The sequence below is a fragment of the Chlamydotis macqueenii genome, chromosome Z, assembly GCF_036417535.1.
Source record: "Chlamydotis macqueenii isolate bChlMac1 chromosome Z, bChlMac1.mat, whole genome shotgun sequence".
NCBI classification, from domain to species: Eukaryota; Metazoa; Chordata; class Aves; order Otidiformes; family Otididae; genus Chlamydotis; species Chlamydotis macqueenii.
This window is the reverse complement of record NC_141593.1, coordinates 32,861,439-32,885,305: the sequence shown is the minus strand read 5'-3', so window position 1 is coordinate 32,885,305 and position 23,867 is coordinate 32,861,439. Positions and strand designations below refer to the sequence as shown.

Genomic DNA, 23,867 nt, shown 5'->3' with positions numbered 1-23,867 from the left:
GATATTGATGTGTGTCCTATAAAAATAGTATAATTAACTTTGAAATAATTTACTACAAAGTCCAACAAATGCTGTTTAATTAACACAAAATTTCAGAAAGAATCCACTATTTTTGCTTTATGCAGCATCAGTAACCCTGCATGGTAGAAATCACACATTTGTCCTTACTAGTGTGTTATCTTCATGCAGTGAGCTCTAAAGAAATGTTTTTGTTGAAAGGGAAGCTGGAAGGAAGATGTGGGAAGGCCCTACTTGAGACATGGAAAATATGAGATAGAGAAGTTAAAGTATCCTTTATTCTTAAGGAGGTTACATTGTTTCACTATGGTTTTGGGAAGGGTAAGGGATGGGTTTTGAACTAACAAATTAATAAATACCATAAACCAGCATGTGTATGGCAGTTACCCCACACACCTGAGTGTAGGTGTTCCATTAAAAAATGCAATAAAGATTATGTGGCTGTTGAAGGAGCAGATGATTTGGTGATGTTCTAGGGAGCTGAGAAGTGTCTAGGGAGGTTCTGAAGACATGCATTTCTTCACTGTTTGGCTTGTCTGGTATGAAAGGAATGTAGTTTCTGTTTTGCAGGACAAAGACCAGTTAGGACATTATTATTCATTCTCAAGTTTGAAAGCGATAGTTTAAAATTAGTTTATTGGTCATGGGGGATTTGGATCATCAAACAGTATTTATGCAAGAACAGTAAAAATAAATATCTTCAGTCTACAAAATGGTATGTCCTGAGATGGACTTCTAAGCTAATGTCACTTTTCCATTGTTTTTCTGTTGCAGATATGTCTTCTCCTACAATGAAGAAACCTGAAAAGCCTTTGTTTAGTCCTACTTCTCCCCAGGATTCTTCACCAAGACTGAGCACTTTTCCCCAGCATCACCATCCAGGAATCCCAGGAGTTGCACACAGTGGTGAGGGTTATGGAGGAGGAAGAAATACCTCCCTATTCATTTGGTCTATTCTCCTCTCCTACAATCAGACTGTGATGCATTTTTGCAGGCTTTCTTAGAGATCTAATCTCATTTATAGAACTGATGAAAATAGAAATGGAAGAGGTTGGGGCATTCTTGCAGGAATGCTCATTAAACTCCGTTCAGGTAGTCTGACTGCTGCAAGTTACTGGAAAGAATTTAGGATTAACCAGTGAATAAAATAAGCTGTAAACTGCATGAAGAAACTGACAGAGGAAAAATCCTCCCTGTCTTTCCTCCTTCCACCTACATGAATATGTTGTATTTAAATACCAGAATAGGTAGGATTTAATACACAAGATAAATCACAACCACCTTCACTTCCAATGAAATAAGTACCAGTACTTCTTTTGAATGCTCTACCTAAAGAGGTTGAGTCCTGATAAATATTTTTGAACATCTGTTTTCTGAAATCCATAGTAAATCCATAGTAAAACTTCACTTAAAGTGTGAAGGAGACACTTGACGTGGTGGACTGCATGTTATCTTTAGGATTTATCAGGAAATCCAGCATCATGATCTATTTAATTTTAGAGGTGAGAGTGACCCTGATTCTTCAGGTGAGAACACAGTCCTTGAAAGTCTCCCCTGAGCAGCTCATCATGTCTCCTTATAAACTGCATATAAAGGGATTCATTTCTTGAGGAAAACTGAGTGACTAGAGGAGTAAGAGATTTGAGCACTCTCTCTTCTTTTCTTTAACATGCAGTTCTGCTTTGAGAAGTTTCTGTTTTGTGATTCCTCCATGATTTCAAGTTCCTTTCTTTCAATTAATGTGTAAGGACGATTTTCCCTTTGACATCCACTTATTATGTATTATGAAAGTGAGCCCAGACTCGTTCTGGTTTCCATCAGCAAATACCCAAGCACATCAAAGATGATGGGCGAAATGGAAGGGATAGATTTCTGCTCACTGGTGTTTGTTTTGCACAGCTCCCACATGTCAGAGCAGTAACTAATGTTTTGTGATTAAACTGAACTAGTGGAACTGTGATTAAAATAAGCCTGTCAGAAAAGAAGCTCCCATAATTATTTTTTGGCCCTATACTTATGTGCAGACCTTTAGATTTAATGTATAATTTTTAGATGTATGTATTTGAGTGACAGTCGTAACCTAATTTGTAGACGTATTTGCTAGGAAACCCAATTTCTATTTGTGTAGTTTGTTCTGTTACGTCAGTGAGCAATGGTTTTGACATTTGCAAGGTTTTGTTTGCCAAGTACAGCAATTTTGGAACATTCTTACTGTTGTTTTTTCTTGGGCAAACTCTGACTTGGTCCCAGCTCAAAAATAGCAATTCATTTAAAAATGAAGCTGAAAAAAACCCAAAGATATGAGAGGTGGTCCAGAAGAGCAGTATTGGTGTTCTTGTGCTGATACAGTATAGAACTGTGAGCAGTTTATAAAACACTTTGCTTATACAGACCTGATTTTGTACTCTTCCACTAATGAAAATGAATGGGCTGTTGCCTTTTCTCAATTTCCAATAAATTCAGTACCTCCTTTTTAATAGGTTACCAAGTAGGTGCCCTCTAGATGTGTAGTGAGGGAGGAAAATGGGTTGTTGTGCAGTGTGATAGAAGAACACTCTCCACTTCCAGCCGGATGACTGGGCAGCAGCAGGGCATGCTGTACATTCCTTTCCCTGTGAAAACATTGCTGGTTGTTTAGACATTACATGCAGTCCACAGATAGAGAAGTGTGTGTTTGTATGAGCTGGGAAGAAAGAGAATGCAAAGAAAATATGTATAGGGTAGAGACTTTTTAGTTTGCCAGAGATGTTTTTATTGGATGGATGGGTTTCCCAGGACCTAAATTTGAATGTTCATTAGCATTTTCACAAAGGTCAGGTAATATTCCTGACATTATTGATGAGAAGTCATTACCTCGACCCCACATGAGGCAGGTAGAGTGCAATGCAGTGAGGAATCACTGACTGTTTCTTTGGGCTTGGTGACTTTAGTCTCCTCTGTTGGAGTGCTGTGGATGAAAGCGTAGGTTTTATATGTTGAGGAAAATATTTATTTTGCTTATGTGGGCTCCAGTTGGGAAACCTGTATAATTGAAATGTCTTTTATGCTGGAGAATGATTACTGTTTAAAGAACAAATGAAAAAAATATGATGGCATAACCCACAAAACCAAAACAAGATACTTATTAATGAATTTGGAACAGTAGCATTTTCCATTGTCTGGGATGATGTGAGGGGAGGACATATAAGTTTTTCTGTAAAGATGCCGTGAAGCGGGAGTGCAGTGTTCTGATTTATAACCGACTTTTTATTTTTCTTACTGTAACACAGAGGTGAAGAATTTTAGAAGAAACAAGACGCGAAGTAATTTTAATTTTATTTTATCTTCTCCAGTCATCTCAACTAGAACTCCACCTCCACCTTCACCATTGCCATTTCCAGCACAAGCTATTCTCCCTCCTGCCCCGTCTAGCTACTTCTCTCATCCAACGATCAGATATCCTCCCCACCTGAATCCTCAGGATACTCTGAAGAATTATGTACCTTCTTACGACCCGTCCAGCCCGCAGACTAGCCAGGTACTGTAAAACAATGCAAACCCTCCAAAAGAAATCCTGTGAGGAATATGTGTCTTCCAGGGCATCTAGACTGGTGTCTCACTAGTTCTGGTCTCAGAGCAAGCTGGGCGCTGGCATATAAGTGATCTGACAACTTTTCCTGTTCAGCGTGGTTGAATAAAGGGTGTAGGTTAGTCATAGCCACTCGCTATTCCTCTGTCAAGCATAATAAAAATACTTGCCCTGAACGACCCGGCAGCACTAACAGGGCAGGTCCTAGTCCCGCACCCCTTCTGCAGGCTGGGTGCCTGTGGCTGTGCAGGGCTGCTGGGGACGAAGCTCCTGCTGCAGGACGGAGCGAGGAGTGCACTGATTTGTACATGTGCACACATGCACATAGACAGACATACAGTTGTATTTATAGACTGACAATGAAAATAAACTCTAGCAAGGTAATATTTGCCCTGTTCCATAGGCGCCTGGCATTTCTTTCCACAGATGCAAAAACATTACTGTAGTGAGCACAGCACAGACCCAAAAAATTGTTTTTTCTTCCTTTTATAGAGAACATGCAGTAACAGATGAGTTCCTGGCTGCTACACAGTATTAGACTTGTGTCTGATATGGGAAATTAAGATGGTTTTCATTAGGAAAGTAATTTGTGAAGGACTGTGTGCAAAACTGCTTTCCATGATAGCATCAGCACGTAGCATTAGCATGTGATCTGCACTAAGGGATAAACTGCAGTTGAGACTTGGTCTGTCAATACTTGGAATATTTCCAGTGTCAGTGTAATGTAATCTTTACTGCTCAGGCTGTTATTTATTTTTGATGCCTTGTCTGAAAGGCCTTTCAGACAAGGCTCCTGTGGAGCTATGTAGCTTGTGCTTTAGTGTGTTTTTTGGAAGAGCCTTGGCAATGTAAACTGAAGGACAACGATCAGGTTTTCCTGCTTCTGAGAGTTAGGTTCCTGTGGAACAACTATCTTATCAGGGGTGAAGGGGTTGCTGCAACAGCATTTTGTTTTGGGCTTTGTTTTGCTTAGTTTTTCACCAGTAATGACAGGCCTTTCAGCCTGTGTTTCAGGCACAACAGCAATAAAACTTGAGACTGAATCAAACTTTCTATGTTGAATAATAGATACAGCCCCTCTGGGCTGTTCATTGTGTCTATTGTCCCCATGAGCTAATGCTCTGGTCCAGCTGCATGACTTTCTATGTATTTGAAAAAAAAAAAAGTGGGTCCATTAAATCAAAATTTACTTTGAAGGGAGAAATACCAGCTATGTGATTTTTGTTGGTTACCATGTTAATGCAAATTAAACCAAAAAGTGAAAATGGAGTATGTCAGCTTTAGAATACAAATTGCTGCCTGTGCATGGATTAAAAATCTTTCAGTCCCATATAGCTTTTTTTTTCTGAGACTCAGCTGGGAATGCTGCATGCAGGACCTGATTTTAATTTGTGTAAAATTTCCATGAATAACAAAGTCTAATTAAGACATCCATTAAAAGTCCTTAACGTTAATTCAGTGCAGAAAATCTTAGAGTTCTGTTGGATTTTTTTTTTTAAACTGATGTCTTAATTAGGCACTATTAAGGGAAAAATTACACAAATTAAAATCAGGCCCTTACTGTTATACATTTCTTTAATTATTCAGTGCTTGTTTTACTTACATTTTGATTTCTTATATATATTAAAAGAGCAGATTAGGTGGTAATCTCTCTGGATTGTTCAGTGTTCTGCTTTGGATCATCACTGACAAAATACAACATCTAAATGAAGTATCTGACTTTCTTTCAGACAGTTAACAAATGTGCTGTCTTGTGATTTTAACATTGAGGAGTATATTCATTGAGCAGGAGAAGCGCTTTCAACTCTTTGCCCAGCAAGACTCTTACTCTTTTCCCTTATCTGTGGTTGAAAGATTAATCTTTAGACCTTAAAAGATAAAATTTTACTCTGCTGTTTTGTTTTTTTTTTTTTCAGAGTAGTAGCAAACTGAAAAGACTTCCTGTTCTTGTGCACCACAGGGAATTACAGGCCAAACTGGCCTCAATTAACTACTTTCGTCACCTTTCATAACCTTTATATTAGGATAATATTTTTCATTTCATTTGATGTTTGATTTAGTTCCTGAGAAGAGGAGATGGGGTTAAACAACACCAAGTATGGGATTCTAGGTGTCTGCATCAGCTCTTCTCTGCAATTTATTACCATTAATCACTATTATTAGTGGAATCTCTTATACATGTAATTTTTTAAAGTTCACCTCTGAGGTATGCTGTACATTAGAGGAGTTGCATGCCCAGTCGAAATATGTCTAAATAGAACAGTTAAAGGATGGCTGTACAAAAAGTAAAACACCAAGAATAATTTTTTTTTGCTTAGGAAAAGAAGAAGCAGCCGCCTGTGAAGTTTCAGTGACAGAAGGGAATTGTTTTGATACAATGGCATGCTTTGAGCCAAACCAGTTTTTCTTTTCTAAATAAAACATGAATTTTTATTCAAACAAATTTAATTATAATAAAATGCAAAACTGCAACTGTAGGAATACCACATCAAATTTAATTATACTTTCCCACCTCAAAACATACTCATTTGGATTTCAAAAGGAACTATGATGATAGTTTTAATTTCAGCTTTAGAAATAGAAAGGATGGATACCCTGACAGCATTTACCTAAAATGAACTGTTCCTCCCCAACATCTTTCAGTAATATGCTAATTTAGATTGTTACGATAAGCAACTGAGATGCCTTGTACTCCCCACAGCAATTCTGAGATTAATTACATTACTGGTGCACTGATTATAGTGAGACAGTCATGTTATTCAATGGAATACTTTAAGTAAAATTAGTTTAAAGATATAGAGCTCCCATAGGTTTCCACAGTGGGAAGCAGTGGGCAATTTTCTTGACATAATGTTAAATACTCCAAATTATGTGTGATGAACAGTCAGGAAGTTCAAACAGGCCCTTTGGCTGCAGTGAAAAATGATTCAACAATGGATGATCCTAAACAAAAGAGAGCCATGGCTGTCAGTTTCATGCATATCTGCTTTTTATCACCTGTTCAATCTGGAGAATAAATAAACAAATGTATGGAGTAGAAATAGACCTGGTTAGATATAGCGCTGGACTTGCCTCCCATTAGTAGTCTGAAAAGTTCCCAAGATTTTGAGAACTACTATACTTTACAATAATTAAATAATTCTGCTGAGCCCTTTTTATTGTAGTTGTTTCTATGCTTTTCTTCTGAGCTAGCACGCGTGGTACTGGATGAGGTTGTGTGTGTGGGTATGTATCTGTACTATGATAGGGTGCTGGTAACTCCACAGTCAGATTGATACTGGTTACTTCCTGTAAGTTTCAGCAAAACCTGATTGATTGGTATATGTCTAATCCACCTATGGTGTTTGTCCACCTACAGTGTATTGAGGTTTTCAAAGCTTCCATGGATTTAGAACATGCCTTTCCTTTTTGAATTATTCCAGATGGGTGAATCTTCTTTAATCTTGGAAAATATTACCTCCTCTGTGTGCATGTACGCATGTGCGTGCACAGACACAAATCTGTACACACTTGAAATGCATTAATAATGGACAGTGTATGAATCAATGTATAGTATCAGAATGAGACTTCCAATGAGCCTGAACAAATCACCGAGCACAACACCACTTGTGTGGCTGAAGTCAACAACAAAAACTCCAAACTTAGTGCCCTGTCAAGTTCAATGGAGTGATTTCCTGATTAAGGTGTAGTGAATCACAGAAGAAGAGTCAGCAGGTGTGATGAAGGAAGCAATGATAAAGCAAACAGTTAAGGTGAATTCTGCTGGAGAACATCCTGGCATCAGTCAGAAACTTTTTTTTTTCTGACTGAACAAAGCAAACAGAAGTAGACAATGTTACAAGCCCTTTGAGTTTGGATTATGAAGGGCACAGTTTACAGGTAACCTTAAATCAAATTTAGTGATATTTTTGGTGAAATATACAGTTTTCAATAGCATGGTAAAAGTGCCTCCAATTTGGGGGAGTTAAATATTGTATCCTTTTCTTCTTACAATAGATGACTTACACTTGTTACATACTACAGCTCAAGTGAACCACTGTCCACATATTGACTAAAATTTCTAGGGCCATTAAAGCGTACTTTATTGCAATGTGGGCTAGTTTGCGCCTTTATCTTTTTAATGATTTTATCTTTGTCTGAAGACAGAAATATCTGAACTACTTGAGAAGAGCTGCTTCTGAAAGCTGGTGAGGCCACTTATTTTCCTCTCATAATTGATTGGGGTATTCAATTTTTTGTTCAATGAAAGATAGGCACACTCTTCAGGAGTGCCAGGCAGATGCTTTGTCATTCTTCAATAACTGCAGTCATTTAGCAATGAGGAGGGAATCTTGTGAGGCTTTGTTTGGGCTGGTCAAAGGGTTTCCTGTTGGTTCCTTGGAGAATACGAGCAGTATAAGCCGACACAAGCGATATGTGTGCATATGTTTTTTTTTGCTATAGCTAACACCTTTATTTGTTGACATTTATTAGTTTTCAGCTTCTTGGGCAAGTCTTCCCTTGTAATTTTAAAGAAATTGCTGAAGAAAATGTGCTGTTTTTAATTGTAATTGGGAGGCAGAGAAAGAGTACTAGCTCAACTGTATCTACTGACAAGGCATTTAAATATTTAATTGCAGTTGTAAATTATTATTTTGTATTTAGTTTGCTCATTTTTAGTTTATTAGATGCACTGTTGTAAGTCTCCAGAGTGCACAAAATATCATTTAACCCAAAGATATCTTTTGAACATTTATCTACAAAGATATTTCCTTTCCTGCGCTTGTGTAACATGCACTTACTCTGTTGTTAAGGCAAATATACAAGGAAAGCTGGGTATTTCCTTGTGCTCTACCTGTTGATAAATAATTCAGATTTTGTGAGCTCACAGGTAAAACTGTGATTCAGCATGGAGGACTCTTTGCCTAGAATGTCTTATGATATCTGTGTCTGAACATGGGTTGCTGAAGGTCTGCAGTTGCTCTCAGTTTCAGCAGCATTACATCAAGAGGAAAATGTTTTTTCAAATGGATGAGACTCAGAGCTTTATAGATCAAAGTCAACATCGTGTTTTCTCTCAGAAAGTAGTACAGAAGTGATGTTGTCAGCCAAGAACTGGCAACAACATGTTTTTTTTCTAAAGGTAATTCCTCAAGCAGACAGGTGGCTGCATGTCACACCACCTGAAGCTTTTGTGTGGCATCTCCCAGTGAGGTCTGCATAAGATGTGCTGTAGCAATGAGTTACTCAGATTGCAAGGATGAGGTAACTAGTGAGATTCATCCATATGAAAAGTGGCAAGGAGCACTATAAAAAGGCAGAGTACGTTTCTGTTCCTACTGTCAAAGAGCAGAAAGAAAATCTGTATAGTCTTGCTTCTTATTAAACAAAAGCTTTATGGAACCCACCAGGTTCAACCTGAGGAGAAACTGTCCTGCAGTACCTTCTACAGTCTCACTGGCAGTGCTCTAACAATACCATTCCCTTATATTTAGAAGAATCTCAAAGGCACTGTGCTATATTGCGCAGATAGGTCATAACTTCAGGAAGTTCCTTCTGCACATTTGATTAAACTGCCTCCTCTACCATTGAGCTGTCTCCCGTGGCAGGCTAACATGGCCATTGGATGTTTACAGGTGATGTAGCATTACAGTGCCCTAGGCAAAAGCTCTACTGAGGTAAAAGGCTGGGTTTGTGTCATATAACTAAAAAAATCAATCCAAAAGCCAAACAAAGGTAGAGCGAGTTATAAAAAATGGAAGATAGTTCTTCCAGTTTCTTTTACTTGTAGATTTTCTGAAACATCCATCACCCTCTGTGGATATCACAGAGCACAACAGTATGGACTCAAAGACAGAACTTAGCAGCTATGATCTCCAAGTTCATAGACGTAGCCAGTAGAAAATTGTTACAAGGTATTTGACTTGTCAGCAGGGGACCAAAATGCGCAGAGCTGGATCTTCTACAGCTTCATAAACAAAATCAGGTCAATCAATGGTCTTGAAACTGCACTGCCATGGGGTTTTGCAGTGATATTCTGCACCATAGTATCTGAACTTTGCTGTTACAAGGGAGTGGAACTGTTGAGAAGAAATGGGTGACAGAGTGTTTCCAAACACACTGAGTCCAGTTTGACTAAACGGCATTCATTGGTTGATCATCTGGCTATAACAGGGTAACCTTCTTGGGAAACACAGAGTTTCTATTGAAAAACCCGTGTTCTGAGATGCAAATATATTGTTCTCCAAGAAGAGTGATTAGCTGGAATGACATATTTTTTTTTAAGCCCTGAAACTTCTTTCTGAAATACCTAACACAGTATAATATGTAGCTGTACCTATACAGGCACAGGATTAAGATGATTTGTAGTCTTTGTTGATTATTTCTTTGAAGATGCTTTGTATTTAAGATTACAAGGAAAACTGGAATTATTTATTTGGAATTTGAAATTATACTACAATTATTTTGTTAAAAAAGATATTGTGCAAATTTAAACACAAAATATATTTTAACATTTAAGCAACTTAATCGTTTATGTCAATTGTGTAATATGTGTGTCAAATTTTTGTTATGTTTGGACGTCTGTAGATGTTAGCACTGCCATTTCACTGTGGCATCAGAAAGATTTTTTTCAATGCTGGAAGTAGTGAGCTATATGACAAAACACTGTCCTAAAATGTAACTGAAGAACAGAATTCTGAGAGGAGGTTGATTAATTAGTGATTATAAATATGTTAGTAAAATCCCATCAGGGAAAACAGGTATAGTGAATCCTGATTTTAAGAATGCCCATATTCATATCTGTTACAAGTTTCTGTTCAGACTTCAGACCCAAAGATTAAATGAAGGTGTGCATGGTGCAGACAATCAGATATTAACAGTCTGACAATCTGAGTTAAGTTATATTACATCTAAGAGGATGAATACAACTGATCTGTGGCTTTGGGCACATATATGGGTTAATCTGTGGCAATTCAAGATGGTGTGAATTTAAAAGCTGGAAAATGTAACACAGATTTGAAAATAAAATTAGTCTCCACTCTAACAATAGAAAAATATATACCTCCATAAATTGAGGCTAAATTTGCCAGACTTTATTGTGTTTGTTTCTTTCCCCCTCCCATTTCCAAATGCACAGCTTGTTAATCTCACACAGCTGCGTCCATGCAATTTGTTTGAGGTTTATGCCTCGGGCATCACCTCCCTGTTTGTGAATCCATCACACAGACATATTGATGCCCTAGTTGATGGTAACAGTTGATTTTTCACCTGTAATACATTTGTCTATAAGAATCTCTTCAGGGAAAACTAGGACTAGGACATAGAACTTCTTTAAGTAAGGGCAAAATGAATTTGTATTAAATGATGTGCTATAAATATTTGCACTTGTTATTCAAGTGGATACTGTCCGAATAGATATGTGTTTTCCATACTAAAATATCTTTTGAAATAATCGCAAAAGTTAAAAGGAGAACAGGTCACAGAAGCTATTTCTAGCAGCCAGTTTTCAGTAAGATTATGAATTGATGACTTCAGAGGGCTATTTCTGACCAGAGGGTTTCCCTCTTTGCACTGAAAACTTAAAGCAGGACGGAGAGGACCTGAGATATCCAAGAGGGGTAGTGTTCTCGAGCTTGTGCCACTATCAGCTACCACAGTCCAGAATCTGGACATTTATTTCAAATGCTTTCAGCTTTGTGTTTGCAAAGATAACCACAGAAGAGTGAATTGAGCATAAAACAATGCAGCGTCAATCTGAAGGCAGGCCTAAGCAATAATTCTGAGACCATTATGTGATGTGTTTATTTAGGACTACTTTATGATCTTAAGCTGCAAACTAATTATGATAACTTAAATATCAGTTTTGTTAACAGATTCACTATTGTTCACTACATGTGAGAAAGAAAAGTATCAATGTCCCAGGAAGGTTCCTTATGAGTGACATTCATGTAACAAAAATTCATGAGAGTATGAGACTGCTTTTCCTAAATTCTGTTTTCAAATATAGCATGCCTAGGAAAAACACAGAGATTTTAAGAAAATTTAATGTGTACCATTTCTCATGACAAGCTGTGTCAAAGAGAGAACCTTAGTTCTGAAAGACAGCTAGGATTGTTGAATAAGAATTATATATATAAAAGTCCTGGTAGGTAAGTGCTTACCTACAACTGAGGTTAGTTAAAAATTTAAATTCAGGAAACTTTCAGTAATAGGGGGGAAGTTAGATTCTTAGACATGCTACACCAAGCTCTGTCTTGTGTGTACTTATCCATTCTTGTGTTATCTTATTTGCCGAGCGATAACATCTGAACAGTTACTGCAATATACAATATTTGACGTTATTGCAAAATTTTAAAACAAATGTTATGCTACAAATGTGAAAATAGAGGTAAAGTACTTGAAAAAGGAAAGGAATAGATGTTAGAGATTACAAAAATAAAAGCAGAATAAATCATAAAGTGCAGTCAGAAGATACTTGGGGAAATGTGATAATGTGCAATAAAATTGTTAAGAGGCAGATAACTAGGTTATAATTGCATTTGAAATCTAATGTGCAGTCAGGGTCTGAAATGTTGGAACCATAAGAATTAAACTTACTGAAGTAATGAGTTTTCCCTTTTCTTACTTTGGAGGTTTTATTTTTCTGTCTAGAGGTTGCAGACCTCAGATTCATTGTATTGTGTCTGCACTCAGTTTTTACATGTAGGACAGAAATGGAGGAATGCCCACCTTGGATTTCAACAAGGACAGGATTTCACCCTCAATTTGGATGAAGTGGGGTGATGTACTGCATTGCTGTTATGTATCAGACAGGGCAAAGCATGGTTTACATGAGAATGGGGTGTAAGTATATTCTTTGTCTTGTAACGCAGCAAGGAGAGGATTTGCTCATTTGAATCATATGCACAAGGACTAAGCTGGAGTCCGTGTGAGCCATTGCATTCCTATTGACCAGGATCACTAGATAGGTTGCTGTACACTGTCCTGGTCTCCAGCTGTGTCCTAATTCATTCGAGTCTGGCTTTGGAAACAGAGCTGCTTTTGGAAGCTGCTGACACTGACTATTTTAATCCATAAACTCCTTGGAATCGTCTTTTCTAGTTTTTAATAAAAGTTGGTCATTTTGGTAAGGGGTTCTCAGCTGTTTTCATGATAACGTTAGCACACCATGTGAGCAAAGGTGACCTGTGGTCACAGGTCAGTGACTCCACCTAGGAGCTACCATATGCAATTGAGAGCTGGGCTGCCAGGGCAGGAGAGGGGGCTTGCCTCTGCAGCAGGCTCCCCAGAAACACACTGAAAGTCCAGTCCAATGTAGCTAGCAGGTCGTACAGACAAGAACTTCGGTGTTTTGGAGAAAAGTTTATTATAAGGCCCGCCTATATTTCTAACAATTTTCCCCACAATTGCTTCAAACTGTGTGACGGCTCCTGTACCTATGGCAGAGGCTGTTTTATTGCAACATCCAGATATCTTGAGTTTAAATCTCTATGACTTGCAATCAGTGAGTAAGGATACTTACCTCTAAGTTTTGGAGTATCTTGGGTCATTTGTATGGAGGATTTATTTGGATAACTCTTAGAGATTTTCTGCTGTATATTAGTTAAAATTTTCGTTTCGTTCTAAGGCAGGTCAAGTCTGATTTCTGGTTGCCAAGACACCTGGTTTTAGAGGCTGGCAGGCCTTTAAAATAGAGCCCACAAAATAAAATAAGACTATTTGCTGTAATATAAAGATGTAATTTCTATTCTTGAGGAAAGGCCTCTGTAATTACTGAGTGAATACGCTACTTATGACCCAATGATCATGTAGGCGTGCAAGCATATGCTCTGTAAACTTTTAGGCTGCATTATTTTTTCTTGTGTATGTTTTGCCCCATCTCATTTTCATTTCAAGTACATATAATAAGGGAGATCTGTCTAACTGCTAAGTTTCACCTGGTGAACAGAACTTAATGTAGCATGCCTGTTATTTGGGGAAATTGTGTTATTTGTGAAAGTATTGCCACTCTGTGCTACTTTCTTATTTTGAAGCTGCTTTGACAGCTGACACCTATTTCCATTACTAATCTTCTAGTAGCAACTTGTCAGCTTATGCAGCTAGGAACATGAATGAAAAAGTGGTAAATCCACCCAATTTCTATATCTGTAAGATCTTGGAATTCCATGGCTTTTCTGTCCCCAACCCTGCTCCAATACCCCTTGAAACATACAGTTGTGTTTAGGGGGTAACTTTTTTTTCATTTAGAGGGCCAGTTTGTTGGACACTTCTCATTAGTGTACATTTCAACTTATTTTTCACTGTAAGGCTTGTGATTTTAGAGAGGGAAGTAGTCTGCTAACTGCTCAGTGTTCTAATGAGTACAAGATTGGTCTCCATTTGCACTTTTTTTTTCTCATGTTTTCTTCTAGCTTAGTTGTAGATGTCCTAAAGAACAAGACTCTCCCTTGGGGGCACTTGCAAAGTCTAGTAGATCATACTGCCAGGAAGTTTCTCGTGCTATTAATTTTAAATTTCCTCCTTCTCAATTTCATTCCATTACCCCGAGTTTATACTTCCTGTACTTTCCAAATAATTCCTTCCTCTTCTGTGCGTTTATACTCTGCACATACTTGCAGTAATTGTCTCAGCCAGTTATTATTTCATTACCGTAGTCATACTTACCTCTTTTAACCTTTCCTTGTATGAGTTGAATCAGGTCCTTTATCAGTCTGTTTCTTTACTTTAAGTTATCTCAGATTTGACAAGATTCTTCTGATAATAAGATTCCCAGTATTTTTTACTTTGTATGGCTATATTTTGAAATACCTTTGATTCACAGAACACACAATCAGTTTAAGACAAAAGTTATCAGCCACTGTTGAAAAAAATTTTACTACTTGCTAATTTTTACTGCAAGTTATTTACCATTGGAGTATTTACAGTCATGCAGAATGTCTAAGGCATGTTTAAGCATTGCATAAACATATGCATTTACTGGTGAACATTGCCAAATTTAGATGTGCCTCTATGTGGAAAGTGGCATATTACCTTGACGACTTGTACCCTAAGGCCATATGCAGACTGCCTTTTGTATCTATGAAAGAAGTGTCTTTGTTTATTATGCTCTTGACTTGCAAAGTTCCCATTATTAAACACTTCTTTGTTTTTGGTAGATGGCTTTTGGCCAGATGTTATGACATATACATTATAGTACATCGTATCCTAACCCTCCCCCTGACTCCCAAACGTGAATTATTAGTTAGCCTTCCAGTATGCTTAATCTCTGTGGACAGCTGTGGTCAAGCCTTGGTTATGCTCCAAGCCAGAGTGGTGTGGCATGTGAAAACAGAGGTTTTGCATCATTCATTTGCTCTTAATACTTCATATATTAGAGCCTATGCCTGGTCAGTTTAATCCTACTATCGTGGGATTTACTGTGGTTCACAGCCACTGCATGAGCAAATATATTTTGAAACAATCTGATGTGTGCCGAATCCAGAAAGAAAGCAAGCTTACAAAAAAGTACTGCTACTTAAGCAAGTGCTACCTATCTGAGGAGGCATCTGGCTGCTGACAATACCACATAGAGATTCATAGCTTTATTAGAACAGCGCATTCCAGCATGCAGGTACTACGGTGATGGGCATCCTGGAAAACCCTAAGATAGGCTGGTAGGTTCCTTAACCGCAATGTGTATGTTTCACAAGGCATTCTTTTGGTTTTGTTTTGTAGCCTAACAGCAGTGGTCAAGTAGTAGGGAAAGTGCCTGGCCATTTTACTCCAGTTTTGGCACCCTCTCCCCATCACAGTGCGGTGCGACCTGTGACCCTGACCATGACAGATACTAAACCCATCACTACATCCACTGAAGGTGAGGCATCTTCACCTACAGCAACCAGTAAGTATTTCTTTAGGAAACAAAAAATGTCCATCGAAGATTCAATACAATTTCAAATTGAGGCCAGAAAAAGGTGCCTTTTCCTACTATTTGACCAAGCGGATGCTCATCATTTTACATGGAGAGCAAACGTGATCTGACTGCAAAGCTTTTCCTCCCCAAATTTCAACCATTGCATCATGTTACTTGAACCAAAGTTTGTGACATGACAATCAAAATGAAAGGGAAAAGCCTGCATATTTGACCACTATTCAAGAAAAAGAAAACCTAAGGTTCATCTAAGGTGGACATTGTTAAGACATTGAGAAGCACACTCAGACAGCAAGGTTTTACAATGACCCGCAAACAGAATACCAGACAGAGGCTGGATAATTTGCTCCTCAATGAGCTTTCCTATAGAAATCAAATCTTGTTACAACGCATACTGAATCTGAGCTATGACAATTGCATGTTCATATAGGTTGTGTCGTTTTTAGCAAAAAAACTGATGTAGCAAAAAAAAAAAATTCCTTGTCATTGTTGCAATGGATGGTAGATCCACTGTTTTTTTAAAAAAAAAACAAAACCAAAACCAAACAACCAACCAAACAAACCCAAACCCTAACTTTAATGTTTTAAGCTCTTTGTTACTATATAGGACCATATTTTTTACCCTATGATCTTCAATGGAATTGCAGTTTTGGAAATAAGAGCAAAGGTGTTGCTATGTATAGGGTAACTTCTCTTTCAAATACTCATCTTATTTTCAGTGATGCAGAATGTTGCTTTTTAAATACTTTCTGCATTTCTGTTGTCTTTGAGCCTTTATTTGGACTTGAGATGGTCAGTGTTACCAGTATTTATCAAAGCGGTGAAGATTTTTAGGAGACACTTCCAAACATACATTTTGGAAGAAAACTTACCAGTCTTTAAAAATATTAATCTCTTTAGGGTCTCCTACATTAAATTTACTTGTTTTAGACTGTTTAGTAGTTGAACTGTGAATCCAGTCCCTAATTTTTGGTCTGTCTTTAATGGAGACCATAAACTGTATGTTTCTTAGATGTTATACTACCTTAAATCTTTTAATTAGAATGTGAAGCAGAGATGAGGCTCAAATGCATAGGAATGGCCAAGATGTAAAGGGAGAAAACTGTTATGCCTGTGTTGTTAACGGATAGTAATAACTGTTGGACAAGCTATTGTTTGAGTATAAACAAATAATTATATTGATAGATTTATGGAAGTATTTTAGCTATTCTTGTAGTATAGCAGAAGTTTTGTGTAAAGGTGGTAGAGTGTATCTGTATCCTTCCTGGTGGTTTGTGGTAGAGTTCTGGTACCTTTTAAGAAGAGTTAGTTTCAGCAGCAAACAAGAAGCTGCTGCTCTAAACTTTTGGTCCAGAATAGAAAACTGAGTTCATGTATAGTTTCAAGTATTCGTGGTTTCATTCTGCATCCTGTTTGACATGATCGTGCCTGGCCTAAATAGCTGTCTAACAGACGAGGTCAGGGTTCCTAATACCAGTGGCAAAAAGAACAAATACAATGTCAGAACTGTGTTGAGATGTTTTTTGGTAATCTGACTATGTTATTCATCATTACAAGAAAGCAAAACTAATCTGTTCATTGTCCTACTACTAAGGGCAAAATTTGGACTATGTTTTCAAATGAAGTTGGCACCTGATTTCTGGTGCAATTCGTTGGAACTTGGGTACCTGATTCCCTGTGAACCTTAGAACATCTCGACTTAGATACTTGAAATAAGACCTTCTCATGCTTCTACAGTAGTGTGCAAGTAACTTCTTGCCTAAAGATACAATGTCTATCATGAATAATAATAAAAAACTGCTAAGTACAAATTTTATTTGAATGTGCCAGTTCTGCATATGCGATAGCGTGTAAATGCTAGATGTTCAGAGTGTTATGTATTTTAGTCTATCTGCTTAGTAAAGCCTTTTGAAACTGGATTGGTAACTGCAAGGGCAAAAAAAGTGAAGGAACTTGTTGACAAAGAAAATAGCAAAAAATGAGGGATCATCTCCTGCTGATATAAAAATCATATATGAATTATATATATATAATATATATATTATATAAATTATATATGAATGCATATATAAGCTGTATTATCAGTCATAATAGACCTGCCACACAGACTGCTAATGCTAACTTAATGGGAAAATCAAGACTAAATATATATTAAGGCATAGTTTAACTTTTATTTGCAATAACTGATTGATTGGTTCAAAATATATATAGATACAGATGTAAAACATATGCTTGGCCAACAAGTTATTATTCAGTCTGATGAGAATAAAATGGCAGATGATTACCACTGCTTTTCATTCTGAAGTGCAATAGCGGAGTTATTTTGAATAAGAAAGAACAGCAGGCTTTGATAATATTTGGGGAACCCTGTGGCCTCCACCATAATTTCCTTCTAATAATTGATTAATTTTCATGAGAGTTTTTCAGTAAAGCCTGTTTACTGCATAAAGTTTTTTTAAAAAAGTATTTAATAGAGTTAATTTGCTTGTATTTGCTATGTGACTTCAATACTAACAAGCCAATTCAGTAAGTACTCCCATCTAGCTCCTCACTGGCATCCTTGTTCAATTTTTTTGAACAAGTAGTTTTGCTTTGTCAGCCAGCAAGTTTTCAGGCTGTGATGCTGCAAGTTGCTGTGCGGACATCTCCGCACTGGGAAGTGGAGTCAGACCAGCTACCTCATTTTATAAGTGCCACCAAAAGCCATGAGAGGGTAATGGCTTTTAGGGATTACTGACAGAGACCAGACAGGAATGTGACCTGCAGGTGAAGGATCCATATCGTGTAACTAATCCCAGCATCACTTACCATTCCCTTTGTCCTCAGAAATGGATTTCTTTAATTTTCTGTAGCAGACAGTGAGAGACTTCCTTAAATTATCCCCGTGGGAAAACATTGTTTCCTGATGCACAAGGGAGTTGAATATTTAATATTGCACAGTAAGAATCAGCTCCCTTCTCATGAAAATATTAATCAGATTACATCCTGTTTCTAAAGGCCTGTAAAGATTCATTTTATGCCATGGCAGTAAAAGGAACTTTTGATTCCAATTTTTGTTGCTCTTTTACAGTTTTGTGATGGGCTTTCACAGCAGCAAGGATAATAATAAGCGTGCACTAATATTCTCTCTCAACACTGTAATTTCAGTGATTTCTCTGGTGACTTAGATTGATGTAATGGAAATGAGAATCAGACTTGCGATCCCTTCAAATACACACCTTATTTAATAATTTTAAATATATATATATATATATATATTAATCAGAGGAAGTTTTGTTTAGGAGTAGACTTTATTATGATTTACACATGCAGCTTCCATTGAAGTCGATAGGAATTTACACATGCCTTTCAAAATTTGGTCCAATTTTTCTTTTACATTCTATTAAAGTTTAAATAAAGGGAAAACACAGACACATCCTATATGTTGCAAAATCATAACTCTGGATCTCTCATATTTGTACTGTACCTGCACAGGGTAATAGTTATGATAGGTTGGCATTTTTATCAATATGTTTTGTTCTTCCTTAATCAGCCTACACAGCCTCAGGCACATCCCAGGCCAATCGATATGTGGGACTAAGCCCAAGAGACCCATCCTTCCTACACCAGCAACAGGTGGGCAAGTTTCACATAGGTGTAATGATATAGAGAAGCTTTTGTGATATTTCCTTCCTACGTGCTGCCACTGTTATCTTGGATTAGATGGAGATCCTAATGGTTTCAGTATTTGCCTTCATCTGAAGATGAAGTTTATTCAAAACAAAACTGAGCCCTTTAAGCAACATCAATGTAGCATATGCCTTATTTCTTAGATTCTTAGATTTCTGCCATCTTCTAATCATATTTCTTTCAATTATTTTATTTTTCAAGAGCTCATACATGTAATCTTTAGTAGGATTTTAGGAAAGAGAATGAGGTGTGTAAGGAACAAATGCTCATTTCAAAATCAGTTTAAAAAATAAGCCAAATTTCCAAAGAAAAAGGTCCAACTTATTATTTTTAAGCTGTTTTTTTTCCTCTAGATGTTTAAGCCTACATTTTTTCATTTTAATTCTAGAAGATGAGTTATAAAAGCTAAATTCTCAATGCAACACTTTAATAGGTTTAAATTGGTCTGCTGATTTAAAACATGATAAAACCATGTAAAACTATTCTTACATCATTTACATTTCAAGCAACATTTTAAATTTCACATCTCATTAATGCTGTAAATTTAATGCAAATGAAGTGTTTACCCAAACTGTGAAAATATACAGCCAAGATTAATGATAACTTGCAAACAAATTAGCCTCAGTCAGTAGCAAGACCATGCATATACAGAAATGCTACATTGCTAGTAACAGGAATACAGGCAGACTCTTTAGAACTTTAGCATATTTTGTGATGTGTGTTTGTGTTGCTCCTAGATGTTAGCAGTAGACAACTGAAATTAACAGCATATAAGATCTTATGAGGAAAAAAGTGGAATGTGGCAGTAAGAAAAGGGCTGTTAAATAGTCTTTGGTATTTATTGCACTGTATTTTCTTCTCAGGCTTGAGTTCCTGTCAACAGTTGGTACATGTGCCTGTTTCATTTTTTAGTAAAATCTACCTGTTCTGTGTTTACTGAGGTATAGCTGAAGCAGGCTTCACCTGGAACTCCTATGCCTACCCATTTCCAGGGCAAGGTGGCAGTATGTCCGTTTTAGAAGTCACCACATGCAGAGTTCAGAGAAAGTCATAAAGATGATCATTTATTCAAGATAGCTGATGCTTTGCCAATTATTATTTTTTTTTAACCAGTGAGACATAACTGGAAACATCTGTACACTTTTATGAAAATACCAAATGACAATTAGTGGTTTTGCCAGCCATTCATTTTTCAGTAAATTTTCTAGTGTACTGCTTTTTTTTTAACCTTTCAAAGAGTGTTGTATTATGAAAATGTATTATAATTACTATATCATGGTTCTTTTTAAAAGATACACATTATAGGTTTATTGTATTTTAAAACACAAACAATGTCTCTTTTTTTAAAAGTGCATGTAATTTCAGGATTTCTATTCATGTGAAGTTTTACACAGTATCCTTTGAGAAGTCTCTGACATCCAGTTAATTTCAGGATGTGCAATATTTGTTTTTTCACTACATGTTTTTAAACACAATTTTTTCTTCAGATTTGCCTCTGCTTAAGCCCACTTCACCTTCTTCCAAGTTGATTGCAAGAGTTACAAACTTCTTATCACATGCCAGAAGGTAGTGGCTGCACACATAATTTTGTGTTGTCTGAGATTATGACATGTAAATCACATACTGCTTATTTCATGCATCTTCTCTATATTTTGGCTTTGTGTAGATGGAAATAAATGTGGAGATTTCATCAGTGCCATAGGAACATAAAAGTGAGAGGGATCTCAAGGGTCATCACAGTATTTCGTGTTTACATGCACTGTGTCTTATACTCCCTTTCATGATAAAACATGTGGCCAGATGGCTTAAGGGGAAGGGGAAATGAGTTAGGTCTCACATACACTTCACAAACAGAAAAATTCTTCAATGCCACTGCGTGAAACTGATGTTCTCCCTTCAAAGTATATTGCTTCATAGTCTCATTATATCAATTCAAGAGCATCAACTGGTGACCAGTGAGCCATATTGTAAATTTAAAAATTGTGTCATGGTCTCATCTTTGTTGTGAATTCTCTATTCTTTTCTAACTTATGCAATGCATGTATGTATATGCTTCCCTGAGTGCGTTTGGGAGGGAGGTGCGTGTGTGGATACTTACACATATAAATATGTAAAAAATTAGAGAATAGCATGTACTGCTGAAACCACTTGAAAGAACAGAATACTTTAACAACAAAGCTTTTTCAGATGGATTAATATGAATATATAAGTGCATATATATGTTTCAAATTAATTAGTTACTTTCAGTCACTTAAATCCTAAAGGCATCTCTGAGATGACAGTGTCATACATGTTTATTACCCAGAAAGTGAGGTAGAGCACTGAGGTTGTCTGAACAACTTTAACAGACTAAAGGTTATGCTTTGGTAAGGCATAAATGAGATTGATTTACTATGTCCTTTCATTACTTTACAACAATTTAAAAGAGACCACTCTTCTTGTGGCAGATTTTAAATGCATTTGCTTTAAAGCAGCCCATGATGAATGAAAAGAAAAATCAAGGGGTACATTAAATAAAGGCAATCAATCATTTTGTATTAATGGAGAGAAATTCTAAATTAGAAAGCCAATGGTTTTAGTTACAGAGAGGTCTTTTAAACATTCACCATACCCTGTAATGCCCATTGACCTCTCAAGAATAAATATTGTCACCGGTACATTTTTTACTTCATTGGAGGAGCCTTTATGAAGATTTATTCTCTCTGGTTATGAGAAATATTGACATATATCGTTGACTATTTTTGTGGTTGTTAAAAAGAACCATTATGTAGCCTATTTAAATTACAGTAACCACAATAAATTTAAAAGTTACACATGTATTTTACAAGAATGCACTTCCATGGAACGTTTTGACAAAGTGATAGTTTGCTAGAACTTCCAGTAAACAATTTATAGCACAACCTGCCTGGAATACTCACATTTAGATGGGAAGTACTGAACACAAGTTTGAAAGACAGTGCATGATAGCACCAATGGGAGCAGTTTATTTGCTTTTACTGATCTGGATACAGTGAAAAATATGCTGTTACATGCATTACTTAGCATGCTCTGTTGGTACTTAGGAAGAGAAGAGTCTAATAAGGAATTAAAACTATGCTGTCCACTTTCTGCTGCAATCGCTGGTGGGTCTTCCTGTAACCCGCCTTGAAATGCCAGGCATTTCTATACTGTGATGTGAATAGTTACAAAACATACCTCTTGTTTCAGTGGCATCTAGAGAGTCACATGTATCTTACTATTTTGTTGTAAAAAAGTCATGTCAGCCCCTCCCCAGCTGTCTATTACAAATGGTTAATGACCACTTGTTTTGCTGTTCTTGATTCAGCATCAGTTTCTGAGAGTTGTTAAGTATTGATCATGTAACTGCAGGGAGGGTACCATAGGGAGGGGAGAGGGAAATGATACGAGCTAGTACCTGAGTGAGACAGTTTTTCTTAATTTTACTATTGGTGGTTGGTGGGATTATTTTATGAAGTCAAATCTGGTACTCAGTGCTCATCATCTGTGCTGAGAAACATCTTAAATGCATTGTGCATAAAAGGAAGGTTGAATAATCTTCACATTATATGGGAGCACCTTTTTGCCCCCTTCTTTCTCTGATTTGCATCTACTGAAGATTTGTGGTGTCTAAGCCTAGACTAGAGGAGGAAGCAACAAACTGAGGAAACTCAGTCAAATTCAATCTTCTACAAGTGAACACAGTCCTTTGCCAGATTCTAGCTGTGTCTCCATTCTTTTGGCTAAACAATCCTAATGGAGAGATGTTTAGTTCAGTAACAAAGTCTTAATGATGAGAATTTTCATGGTTATATAATGGCGTTTCTGTATCCTCCTTGTGTTACTGTTCTCAACTTCATTAATTTATTGTGTTCTTGAACTGGTAGACACTTAGAGACAGATTGATGTTGTTTCTGGCTATAAAGTTAGAATGTTGCCAGAAATACTAGTCATGCACTTTACCTGTGTAAACAATATAAACAGAGAGATGGATGAATGGGTGAGTGGATGGATAGCTAGACAGACATTTGCATTTATTGCAAATGCAGATTAATGGTTTCACAAATAATAAGATTTCTGTTGGAATTAATGAAATAACTGACAGATTTTCTTTCTTGGCCATTGATTTAATTTTAATGCATCTTGGAGCCTTGTATGGGTGATTCTATTTTTAATTAGAAAATATAAATAAATAGGATAGGTATTGAGGTCTGTGAAGACAATGACCTCTGCAACTTTCCTGTCTGTTACGTAAACTGTGCTAACTAATGCTGGCCCTGCTACTGAGGAACTAGTGAACTCCTCCAGTCTTTGCACTGATCAATACAATGGCATTGTTTTCACTAGAGCTTGGACTTTCTGGGTGTGGTCTGTGGTATACATGATTTTCACACAGCTTTGACATTTATGAGTGAGACATTTCCCATGTACATCGGTATAAGAAACACTTAAGGTCTCTCAAATGCAAAATCAGAAAACTGTGGACAGCTTTTTATTTTCTACACACCAGACTGCCTTGCCTCTTTGGTAGGAAGTTGTTCTTACCAGATGCATCCTTTAGTTACTGGATCGCACAGTTCAAAATGGAGTTCTCTTCATGTATTCATAATGGAAATCGTAAACTGAAATGTCCACTGTACACAGACTAACTGTTTGCAAAATGTTTTGGGTGGATGTTGCTTTTGCTTTCAGCAGAGGGCTGAAAGAAGTACACAAGTGGACTCT

General features: G+C 36.9%; 1 protein-coding gene across 4 annotated transcripts in view; it reads left to right on the top strand.

Annotated features, from left to right (window-relative positions):
- Window positions 1-23,867, top strand: part of NFIB (nuclear factor I B) — a 177,697-nt gene that overhangs the window by 132,143 nt on the left and 21,687 nt on the right. For 2 of the 4 annotated variants that reach the window (XM_086770112.1, XM_086770109.1), the window contains exons 7-10: window positions 793-924; window positions 3,351-3,535; window positions 15,281-15,419; window positions 19,009-19,091. In XM_086770112.1, the coding sequence (XP_086626238.1) occupies window positions 793-924; window positions 3,351-3,535; window positions 15,281-15,419; window positions 19,009-19,091 (539 nt within the window). Of the gene's footprint in view, window positions 1-792; window positions 925-3,350; window positions 3,536-15,280; window positions 15,447-19,008; window positions 19,092-23,867 lie in introns of all 4 variants that reach the window. The other 2 variants (XM_086770111.1, XM_086770108.1) reach the window with 1 other exon arrangement.